Source organism: Anser anser (genome assembly GCF_964211835.1).
Source record: "Anser anser genome assembly, chromosome: 17".
In the NCBI taxonomy this organism is placed as follows: domain Eukaryota; kingdom Metazoa; phylum Chordata; class Aves; order Anseriformes; family Anatidae; genus Anser; species Anser anser.
The window spans coordinates 7,701,044-7,712,871 of record NC_139738.1 but is presented as its reverse complement, the minus strand read 5'-3'; the positions used below and the strand labels follow the sequence as shown (position 1 = coordinate 7,712,871).

The window sequence follows — 11,828 nt, the reverse complement described above, 5'->3', positions numbered from 1 at the left end:
GGACATGGAAAGGCAGCCTGTCAGACATAACTCGTAGGTGTTAAACGTGTGACCTATGGGACTCTGTGTCACATCAAATCTCAGGATCAAAGATGTGTAGCTCCAAGAAAAAAGTTATGTAATTCTGCAAGTGAGTACTGAAAGATCAGCCTGGCTTCTCAAGAAACCCACAAGGCTTTCACTGCAGGCAGAAACATAAGGAAAAGAAAATCATTTTGTGGGTAAGCCTTTCCAGAGCTGTACAGAGCAGCATTTTTACACCACCCCACTACCTGTAGCTGCCCACTGGCTGTTACCAGACCGTGCCTCAGCAGCAGTGCACCATCATGACATTTCTAGAAGACTTTTACTCATCTCAGCAAAAATCTGTTAAACAGTGAAACAGAAAGCCCTTCCCGTCTCACCACCCCTCCCTATCTCTCATATTCTTATCAGGATGTCAGGATTACCCACAGCTGGGATTTAGAGAACATTTCTCTGAAAGTTAACAGCAGGGCTTTTCACCAAAGTTCACCAAAGCTGGGGCTCTGGACTGGGCACTCCACATCAGGGTAAATCCAACTCAAAAATTCTTTTTCCCCTAACATGCACAGCACTAAGAATGCAGCCTTTTGCAGGAAGTAACACCCTACCCTGGATATCTCAAGCCTGAGAAATCTGGAGCTTAGAACCACTTGTGCTAAAGCAGAGGAAAGAAAAAGCATCAACACCATTTCATGCTCTGATAAATCTTAGCTATTTTAGGACGTAGAAAAAAATAAGCTTCTCAGCAGGGCCATGTCAAGACAGCTCATTTCCAGTGATTTCACTGGGATCCCCCCCCCACAACAGCATTGCTGTAAGGAATCTCAGGAAGGACACAAAGACCTTACCAGTGCCAGTTGCCACTGCCACCAGTATTTTGCCCCACACCTGCACCCTCTGAGCACCAGGGCCTTGCTTTGCTCCATATCAAGGAGCCCAGGTAGAGACTTCAGAACAGAGTGAGATTCTTCCAACACCTCCCCCTGTTCCCAGCCACTGCCCTTGTTTTCTCCTTGCTCATCACCACAAAGATCACTGCTTACAGGTCTCCCTGAACACTCTGTTCACCGTGAAGATATAGGGTGAAGCTGATTACAGAAATCTCTCTATTTATCTCTGCTGTGGGGCCACTTTCTAAATCACATCCCACAGCAGAGTCTCAGAGGCGACCGCAGCCTCTGATACACTCAGAAATGCAAACCAGAGAGGTCTGGGATTCTCAACGACAAGCTTACCCACTTGCCCAAGAAGCAGAGGCATTGGTTCAGCATTGTTAGTAAAGCAGGAACTCTTATTTCTTCTTTACAGTATTTATTGTACGTGCAAGCCTATGGAAAAAAAAATCAAAATTCCCACTGGAGACTTCTCTTGCTCAACCAGGTATAAATTACTTTCAGGTAAAGCATGTCCGTGTTACACTTCCAGTTAGGAAACAGCATTATGCAGTGGCTGCCTTCTCTTTGTAAGTTGCCATCATCTTCTTGATCTCAGCAATTGCTTTGCCAGGGTTCAAACCCTAAAAAGAGAAAGTTCCTGGTGAGTTTAGAAATCAGCAAGTTAGAGTATCCTCCCCCACCTTGCCTCAACCCAAGTCACCATAAACTCACAGATACACTGCTACTCATAAAAACAGCTGGCAGAGGAGGTGCTCAGCACCCATTTTTTAAAAAGTTGGAGCCCAGCCCAGCATTGCAGTTCAAGTGCTGGCAGCATACAGGATACCGAGGGCAGGCTGGGCACTGCAGCACGCGGAGCCCCCTGGGATAAGGCATGCTGATGCAGGTTCGCTGCACTCCAGCCTCGATGCACAAGGGAAGAGCATCCAGCCCGGGGTCAGACTGGCACTGCTCCAGCTGGGAACGGGCACAGCTCGGGGCTCACCTCCTCTACCTGGAGGCTGAGCCAGAAGCGCTTGAAGAAAAATGCTCTTTTGACTATAGGGGACTGGTTTTAGTCAGCACTGCAAGGATCAGAGATAAGAGTAAGTGGCTGAGTGATAGGAACTCTGAAGTTGAAGCAGGACTGAATTCAAGACTTCTAAGGGTATTATGGGATGACCTCTGGAGGCAGGAAACTGCTTGACAGCGATGGTACAAGAAATGTGGTTTTTCCTGACCTGAAACAAAAAAAGCTGTATATTTGAGGACACTAGGGGAAGTGGGCAAGAATACCAAATCACAAGATGAAAACGTTCCTTGTGCAAAAGGCAACTATGTCTTCCAAAACAAGGTTTTTCTGTGAAACAGACATATGTCATGTCGCAGAGGCCCTTAATCCTGCGGCAGCGCTAGCAAACCAAGCATGCCTAATCCCAAAACGAGAGTGGGGGATCACAACCACCCTGCTATATTGTTGCAGGACAGCAGCAGCACTACGAGACAAAGCATGAACAGGAAATTACCCTGGTGCATAGCTCACCATGCAGTCCTACGGAGCTGATCGAGACAACAGCCAGGATTACAGCTTGTGAGGGGAAACGTGTTATTAACCATAAACGTATCTCTTAATTGACAGACCAAGCCCCACTGTGCTATTTCCCTACACTAGGTACAGCCAGATCTTCAGATTGAACCTTCACCTTTATCTGAACTACGGCTGACACCAGATCACAATAAGCCACCCTAGACAAAAGGGGGATTATCTGTAGTCAGTGAATCACGTTAAATACACAGAAGCGGCAGGCAGCACTCCTGACAAACACTTGTCAGTCCAGATCTCAAGCACCTTATTTTTCCACATCCGTGACCCACTCAAACATTTGCCTTCATATTACTTCACAGCTTGAGAAGAATTTTGCTTTACCATCAGGTGCAAGCAACATCTGACTAGAATACAACATGGCTAGCAGGAAAATGAAACTTGATTATCTGCCCAACCACAGGCCCAAAGTCATCGCAAGATGAGGAAGAAGCATACTCTGATTTGGGAAAGCCTGCTCAGTTCTCAACTGAAATACCAGACAGCACAGACTTTCTGGGAAATGCCCTTACAGCAGGATGTCAGCATAAAACACGTCCCCCAAAGGCGTTGAAAACTTGCCATAATCTTCTGCGTTACGCAAGTTGCACAATACATCAGGGAACAGCTGCTGCTGTTGGTGTGTAAGCTAGCACCGTGCTGGGGTTAAGCGTATTCCTCGCAAGGCTAACATCACTGATCAGACTACGCAGAGGACAAACTTCCCTGTACCGTTTCTGGCAGTGTCCCTGGCATAATCATGTTACAGTCACAATCCTACATCTTGGAAACAGAGAGGTTCTCAGCAACACAAGTAAGAGATGTTCCTGTGAAGTCTAACACAAACTTTGCCACATCCTCTTGTACAGTCACTGTCACAAGCACAACTGCTGGTAACTCACTGTTTTAAAAGGCGAAAGAAACGCAAGCCAAGGAGAGCTCAAGGGAAACAAAAAGTGGGCATTTTCCTACCAGTTTGAAACAGGGTGCTTGGAAATAAGCCAGCAATCCCCGAAGGGACATATGCTAGAAGAACACATACCTTTGGGCAAGTTCTTGTGCAATTCATGATAGTGTGACAACGGTAGAGAGAAAACGGGTCTTGAAGTTGTGCCAGGCGTTCCTCTGTGTAGTCATCTCTGGAGTCAATCATCCAGCGATAGGCCTGAAAGTCAGTGTCATTTGACACACCAAATGATTCTTCAAGGTGAAGTAACCAGCGTGGTATTTTAAAAGCAACACCTAACTCAGGAATTCTGGTCCAAGAGCTGGACTACGTCATGCTGTCCCACTTGTGCTCGCAGATATTTGTAGGGCTTTTAGATGAGGAGTCCCTCAGCAGTGCCATGGGACACACGGGCTCTGTCCTTACCTGCATCAGTACCGCAGGACCCAAGTACTTGTCCCCGTTCCACCAGTAACTGGGACAGCTGGTGCTGCAGCAGGCACACAGGATGCACTCGTAGAGTCCGTCCTGCACACAGACGGAAGACCACAGTCAAGCCACTCCAGAAAAAACATGAAGAAGCCTTTTTTGTTTTTAAGAGGGGATTTACACAAGCACGTGCTTCCCTCACCACTTTCTTCTCTAGCGGCCCAATGCAATCCTGCGACTTGGAAAACCTTACGCTGAAGAACTGCTGCTGGCAGAAAGCAAATCCTACACACGGGTCCTTTGAAACAAGAGGCACACAATCCTCCACCCTTGGCCCCTATAATAATCTATGGTGGTTTTTGTTTTGATTTTGTTTTGTGACAATCGGAGAAAAAAGTAAAAACTGAGGAAAGAAGTGAAAATCGACTGATTTGCCTTGCTTCCAGCCCGTCCCAGTGAGCGGCCAAAGAACAGAACACACACACAACCAATTAGCAACTCAAGGCCATGTTACACAAGCAAAACCCACCGAGGAGCCCAGGGGAGAAGCGACGAGCTCATCACCTAGCACGTATGTTGAGGGGATCCCCAATCACTTTGGCCATCGTGTCCTTTCTACAGGGCCGAAGGCCTTTTTATTTTGGGTACTGAAGAAATGAAAGGTAGATGTACGTGGAAGTACCACTGGGCAGAAAAGTCTCCAAAGTCTTATCTCAACCAATTCCCCAACCTAGAAGAGTCCAGTCTGGCTTAAACTATGTATCTGAAAGTTGATTTTAGGACAAGAGTCTCACTAAGTTTAGTTTAAAGAGACACACAACGCCAGAAGCTCCTGAGAACTTGTAGCAAATCTACTGCACTGTAAGGGCTGCCCCAGTACACTTCGGGACTTGACAAAACTAGTTAGGTCACAGTTACCTTTTGCTCTAAATTTGTCTCATTTTTAATTGTAACATCGCAAATGATTGATGATTTGAAGAACAAGGTGAGAGTTTTTTGGCTGCCTTTGTGTCCAACAGTTTCTTGACCGCACAAGCTGTTCCCAAAGCAAGAGAAACTTAAGTGATGAGAAAAACCAACTTTACTAGTGGTGAGAAAGATTCACACACAGCTCCTGCAGGTACTTGTAGGTTTGCTTATTTCTCCTTCAATGAGAAGATGACTTCAAAGATGCCGCTTTATAAAAAGCGTGGGAGAATCCCTTTAGTCGTTACATATGCCATCAGATAACATTATGAAGCAGCACAGAAAAACTAACTGCTGCCCTTGGATAGAAGCTATTTGAAACTAACATCCTGTTGCTAAGACTTCACAGCACTAGCTGCACGGTGCTACTGACATTCTGGACACATGACAAGTCCATGCATCGGATGCTAACTTCACAGCACACACACATAATGGGAAACTTTTACAGATCACTGCAGAGAATTAGGCTGCAGCTCATGTGTTTCCATGAAACCCCCTTGAATCAGCCTTCCTCTCTGTTGCTCATATTCACCCCTTTTACCACTTGCCAAAATCTACGCTGCCTGCCCACTCTGAGCCTCCTCAGTGACAGCGCCGCAGCAGCGATCACAGCAGAGCATTGACAGGCCGAGCTTCAAACTGCCGAGCGAAGGATCCATCAAGAGAGGCCAGAGACAAAAGAGAAATCGCTGATTTAACAATACTTACTGCAGCAGCCAAGGAAATCCAGACAATAACTCACCTGCGCTACAAGCTCTTTTTAAAATGCTATTTCCCCCCACCTCTTCAGATGGTTCCTCAGACCCCCCTCAGCTTTGTGCAGAAGCTTTGAACCGAGAACACCAAGTTCCCAGAACACCCCTGAAAATAACGCAGCACTCAGGACAGACATCCGAAGACTCTCACCAACATCACACGTGTCTCCACATCCGAACAGGTTTAGCTTTTGCCATTAGTTTCAGGGCTGTAAAACCCAGCAAGTAATGACAAGACAGCACTGCTTAGCATGCTGCAGCTAGGTAACGCAGACAGTGCTGAGCTTGACGGCCTACATCCTGGCATAAGCTGCAGCGTCTGATCTCCGCTGGAATATTACAAGCCTCTACCCTTCACAATGTTTTTACAAACACACAAGTTTCGCAGCACAGGCAGTGGAAATGAGGTCAGAGTCCTCAGCACAACTGTGTTCTGCATTTCATTAGCAAATGTTACCCCTAGCAATGCAGACATGCCATGACACTGCATTTCAGGGACCACATTCCACCCACATCAGGCTTTGTACTAGACAGCTTTGTCATTAAAGGAACTAGAAACTACTGTACGTTAACATTTAACCCTGCTCTTATCTGGAAGGGATTTCAATGGTAGAAAAGAAGGGTAACCAGTTTCTGACGGTCTTCTATGGACTGCAGGTACTGCTCCTTGCCCTGTTTCGACTCATCCTTCTTCTTCAGGTAAGGCTCAATGGATTTATACTGTGCATAGAAGTTACTCAAGTCCTAGAAGCCAAAAGGCAAAAAGATCACATTTATTAAGTGGGACTGATATCTGCGAGACGGAACATCTGCTATCATTCAAACAGAAGGTGTTTTATACCTCAACCTGCCGCATTCCTCCTAACGAGGTGAGATTTAGTCACCACTGGTAAGCAGACCCACCCAAGCCAGAGAGCATCAGCAGGAGCTGAGACGTGAGTTGTGGGATGTGATCTTGCTGCCATCTCCCAGCATTATCCCTCCTAATCCAACCCGAACGCCACACCGCCTGGGATGGTGTCACTCTTGGTCACAAGCTGAAGAGGGCAGATACTCACCGGAACAAGATCCTTCACCACGTACATGTGGGGGAGAGGGTAGATTTTAGTGATCTTGCCGAGATCAGGGTCGATTCTTTTGGTGCAGGCCAGGGTGTTTCCACCTGCAATGTTCATAGCGCAAGAGCCACAGATGCCTAAGTGGGAGAACAGAACAAAGCATTAGATGTTTACTCTCTTATCCCACTTGAGAAAGATCCTCTTGGCCCCAAACTTGCCCCTGGCTTGTCTTCCACTCTGCTGTCATTAAGGAACTCTGTACGTGACAAGGAAAATGCCAGAAGTTGCCATTGAGCCAAACACGTTGCTATTCAAACAAAGAATAAACGCTGGAGTTGCTTTCATTAATGTCTACACACATTCTCAGTGATGAGCTTCCTTCCACAGCAAACCAAGTGGCTCAGAGAGTTCGTCACTTCGCATCACACATCAGCTGTACGTGCTGCTTCGGGTGGGGAAAACATTCAGCCTTGCTCCCAAGTTCGAAACGCGGGCCTGATGCGGGGCAGCTAACGCTGGGACTGTAACACAGGAGGCAGCTGCAGCCCCCACCAGCCCTCCAGTTACGGTCAAAAGCATCCCTAAAGGTCAGGAGCACAAAAATAAGCTCCCACGGCAGAAGTTGCTTTCTGTAGCAGGCTGTAGTCGTGCCATACACCGCTTTCATTAACTCCTAAAGGTGAGAGGACAGACACTCACAGAACAAACGGCATATAAATAGCTTAACAAATGGATTAAGTGACACTGCTCGTGATCTCTCGGTAATACAAGGAACAGATGTAGCCCAGGAAAGGGCAAGGTTTACAAGAAAAAACATTGCAGAACTGTCACAGATCCTGCTCAGGTCAGGAGCGAGCTCTGGCATCCAAATCAGACCGATGCCTAAGACATTGCCATCGAAAGACAACAAGCGCTGAAGGGCGTAACTAATTTCAGAGGATTTGACACGCATCGGTTGACGTGAGTCAGGGAAACGCCACCGCTCCTCGCGCTGAGCGAGCCAGCCCTCCACGGCACCCGGGGCACTGGCAACCTTGCCCTCACTGCCAGGCAAAGACTGGCAATGGAACGAGGCTGTTCCCACCACAAGAGAAACGGTCACAAGTATTTCTCAGTCCACCTGAGACGGAACCAAGACAACTGGAGACTGCAGACGTGGGCCCACAAACACGTGATCAGATTTTTTTTTCCCCCCGTATGGCAGAAAAGGAGAAGACCAAACCAGCCCAGCTTGAAAAATCCATCTTCAGATTCTCAAAGAGAACTAGTCAGTGCAATTCTGTCCAGCTGCTCAGGAACCGTGCCTGCTATCTAAACATCAGGCACTGAGAACAACCACACTGGATAAAATCCCTCTGCCTGCTACGCAGATCCTACAGGAAACGGCTGCACTGAGGTACGCTTTTCACTTAGATCTCCGTCCAGACATCTGTAGGCATCAGAAAACTAGGCCTAAATTTCCAGTACTTGCAAACCCTCCCCATTAAATCAAAAGTCCTTCCATAAAGGCATCCTCCCTTCCTGCGTTTCCACCACCATCTTAAGCTCAGCATACCAACGTCACCCACGAATTCGGATTTTTTTCCCCCAGGGAAGAACGTCACCCGGACTGGTGAGTTTGAGTGCAGTTAAACAAATACGCGGATCTGTACCTGCCTGAGAACCAGCCGGGAACTCCGCTGTGGAAAACCACCAGATGGCCCTTTCCTCAATCGTTCAGCTTAGTCAAAGGGCCAAAAAAGATTCCCGGAGCTATTCCTAGAAGTCACTCACACTCTTCCAGTTACACCCCTGGTTATTCCCTCAGCAGCACCACACGAAGCAGCCCCTTACATTTCACTCCCGTTTGCCGCCTCTTTCCCCTCAATTCTGCTGTCGTAACCTCTCTTGCTACATCTCCCTACGCAGCCTGTCACTGGAGGGCAGCAAGATGAACAAGATTAGGACAGAAACAGGAATGACCGGGGCTAAGCACGCTGCCTGTAGCTCGGCGTTGTGTGATTACAGCCTGCAAACACAAGCTCTAACTTCACTGCTTCATTCGCTGAGGTATTTCATGGGCAACATCTGGGAGAGAAGAGTGGTACGCTGCGGTCTGCCCCGAAGTTCCCCACTGGTTACACACACACTGTCAGCATCAGCTTTTATTTGGACAACAAACAGTCAGGTTAGCAGTCTTAAACACCTTCCTTACCTTCCCTACACGATCTGCGGAAGGTCAGCGTGGAGTCCAACTCGTTTTTAATCTTGATCAGAGCATCGAGGACCATGGGCCCACATCTATGGCAGAAAACAAACTCAGTGAACCTGTGTAATTTCCCCCAGCCTCACTGCTTTATCTCCAGCACCAACTCAGAGGCACTGAAAAGGACTTTCATCTCAGACACAATTAAATATGCACTTTGTTTTGCCAGTCCCAGGCACCAAGATAAAGATCGCTTGATCAGCAGCGTAACCCACCCGCCTCGGCACACCGGCTCACCCCGGGGTCAGAGTGGGCCAGGAGCCACTTATTTCGCTGATGCCCACGAGATTGGCTCGGCTGGAGAGGGTTCAGCCAGCACAGCTGGAAACAACGTGCGGCTCTACCCCTTCTCGCCTCTTAAGTCAGGTTTTGACAAGTCTGCCTGTCCTCATTAGTCACAAGAGGTGCTACTGCATGCAAAAGCAAACAGGACCTCTGTAGTGTTATGTACGGCAGGCAACACCCAGAAATGATTAACTGGTGCAAGCCGAAGCAGCAAAGTTCGATTTCGCCGTCACGCGGTGCTCGAGCAGAGCTGCGTGGCTGAACGCTTCAGAAAGGGCCTGAGGTGAATTCCTCCAGCAAGAGCGCGGCAGCAGCTGAAGGAAGTCAAGGCACGTGTGCCCCTGCAAAGGTTTCCACAGCGCAGGGCAGACTACACCCTTCGGTGGGATCATGGAGGAGCACGAGCTTTCTGGGCGTAACTACACCAGAGCGCGCAAGCTAGGAGTTCTACGTGAGCAGCCAGCTAGAAGTAATTAAGCGAGAGGAGACAATAAAACTCCCACCTTATCTCCAAGGTCTGGGACTATGAGCTACACTTAAAACTGCTTCCTTTTGGAACACGCCCCCAAACTGACCGTATAAATACAGCTCATGAGAGCCACGAACACGCTGAAGACTTGAACACGCATCAGGGACAAAGGTGAAACCTCCCAAGAGTCACAAAACGAAGCGACCGTTTGATTGAGATGCTGGCATCCACGGGACACTTTTATTTGTCACAGCTGGCACCAAGGGGTGTGGGGGGGGAGCAGCAATCCCACCTGGTCATGGGCAGGTTTGATTTATTACGGAATAACACCGGGCCTCTCCCGCGCTGCGTAACGCGGCCGAGGCGCCGCCTCCCTGACTGCTCTAACGTGGTTTTAACGATCCCCGAAGCCTAATGAGACTTCTGACACCTTCAGCCGTCAACTCCGTGCCCTCTCCAGCACCCTGCGTTATCGCCTGTCAGATAACGTGCGTGCACACGTGGCCCCAGCGCACCTGCCCGCCGGGGAAGCTGAGCAGCCCTCTCCCTAATGGGGTGCACTCACTTATTCAAATCCACTTCGTACGTCTGCATGCGGGGCTTGTCCCCAGGCTTGTCGGGATCCCATCGGTAGATGGAAAACTTCTTGATGCGTGGTGCGGCCGCAGCAGCCGTCTGGGCTCCCCGACAGATCTGCACGTAAACAGCAGCACAGAGCCCCTTAGGTCCCTCTGGGCGGCTTTCAGCCAGCACCAAAACATCTCGAGGCTGTGCGCTTCGGGGCGAGAGCCGCAGGACCCATCGCTGGCTTTGCGTTCGGGCACGCGTGCAGGAAACCCTCCCAAGGATGCGCCAGCGCGGCGCGCCTTGGCACAGGCGGCCACCTCTGTCCTGGGGCTCCCTCCTCTTATAAGAACCAGGGGGAACGATCCCGAAACTGAAGGGCGACCCTGAGGGCTGTACCGGCCCCCCAGCTGCCCGAAGAACCTCCCAGCCTTGTCCCTCCCCTGCTCTGGACCACGGGGCTCCCTCCTCCCAGCGCTCCCCCAGGAGCTCCTCTCCCCTGCAGGCCCCCTGCCCCAGCTCCCCTCTCCCCAGTTCGCCCCGCAGGCCGCACCTTCACTGCTCCTATCCCTGTGCCCACCCATTTACTATTCCCTTCTGGATCCTCTGCATCCCTCAGCCCGTCTCCCCCTTAGAACCCTCCCCATCCCCCTTCCCAGCCCTCCTCGCCCCCAGACCCTCCCCAGCACCCCTCACACACCCAGACCCACTTACCCTGCTCTCACCTGCCCTGAGCCCTGTTCCCATCCTTCGCTGTATCCGGCCCCCCTCTTCCAGCCCCCCAACTTTCCCCCAGATCCCTCCAGCCCCCCTCCTGCCCCCCCAGATCCCTCTACCTCCCTCCTACCCCCCCAGATCCCTCCGCCCCCTTCCTGGCCCCCCAAACCCCTCCGCACCCCCCTCCTGCCCCCCCCGACCTCTCTGCCCCCCTCCTGTCCCCCCCAGACCCCTCCTGCCTCCCTCCTGCCCCCCCCAAAACCCTCTGCGTCCCTCCTGCTCCCCTCCGACCCCTCTGCCCCCCACCTCCTGCTCCAGACTCCTCCTGCCCCCCCAGACCCCTCTGCACCCCTCCTGCCCCCTCCAGCTCCCCCCCGCCCCTCCCACTCCCTCCCCACCTCCCTCCCTGCACCCCGCGGCCCCCGCCCGCTGCCGGGCCCCGCCGCCCGTCTCCCGGCGGCCCCGGCCCCTCACCAGCCTGGGCCCGGCCCGCAGGAGCCGCCCGGGGACGCCGCGCCTCAAGGAGACTCCCACCACGGCCGCCGCCATCTTGGCGCTGCGCACTTCCGCCCCGCCCCGGAAGCGGAAGGAGCCACCTGCGCCGCCAAAGAGCGCGGCCCTGAGAAGACGGGAGGTAGGAGGGGTCGTGCTGGCCGCCATCTTGGGTGTGGCGGCGGCCCGTGGGGAGGCGCCATGTTGAGTGTGGCGTGCCCTGGGGCACAAGGGAATACGGTGGGCCAGCTCTCCCCGTTCCCCCTTTTTGGGGATTGGCAGACGAGTACGTCCCTCCTCGTCCTGAATCCCCATCCTTATTCTTTTTTTTTTTTTTTTTTTGGTAGAGAAGGTGCCAAAGCTTCAGCACTGGGCCAGGCAAAATGGTGGGTGCCAAGGGGCCAAAATGGCGCCCTCGCCT

At 51.1% G+C, this 11,828-nt stretch overlaps 1 protein-coding gene across 1 annotated transcript; it reads right to left on the bottom strand.

The window, feature by feature from the left end:
- Window positions 1–1,318: 1,318 nt before the first annotated feature.
- Window positions 1,319–11,722, bottom strand: SDHB (succinate dehydrogenase complex iron sulfur subunit B; the record flags this gene model as incomplete). The annotated part of the gene is made up of 8 exons (XM_083802414.1): window positions 1,319–1,540; window positions 3,524–3,646; window positions 3,854–3,955; window positions 6,205–6,321; window positions 6,636–6,772; window positions 8,830–8,915; window positions 10,200–10,327; window positions 11,390–11,722. 8 exons carry the CDS (start codon window positions 11,720–11,722, stop codon window positions 1,463–1,465), a joined length of 1,104 nt encoding a protein of 367 aa, XP_083658540.1. The 3' UTR covers window positions 1,319–1,462.
- Between the last annotated feature and the right edge of the window lie 106 nt (window positions 11,723–11,828).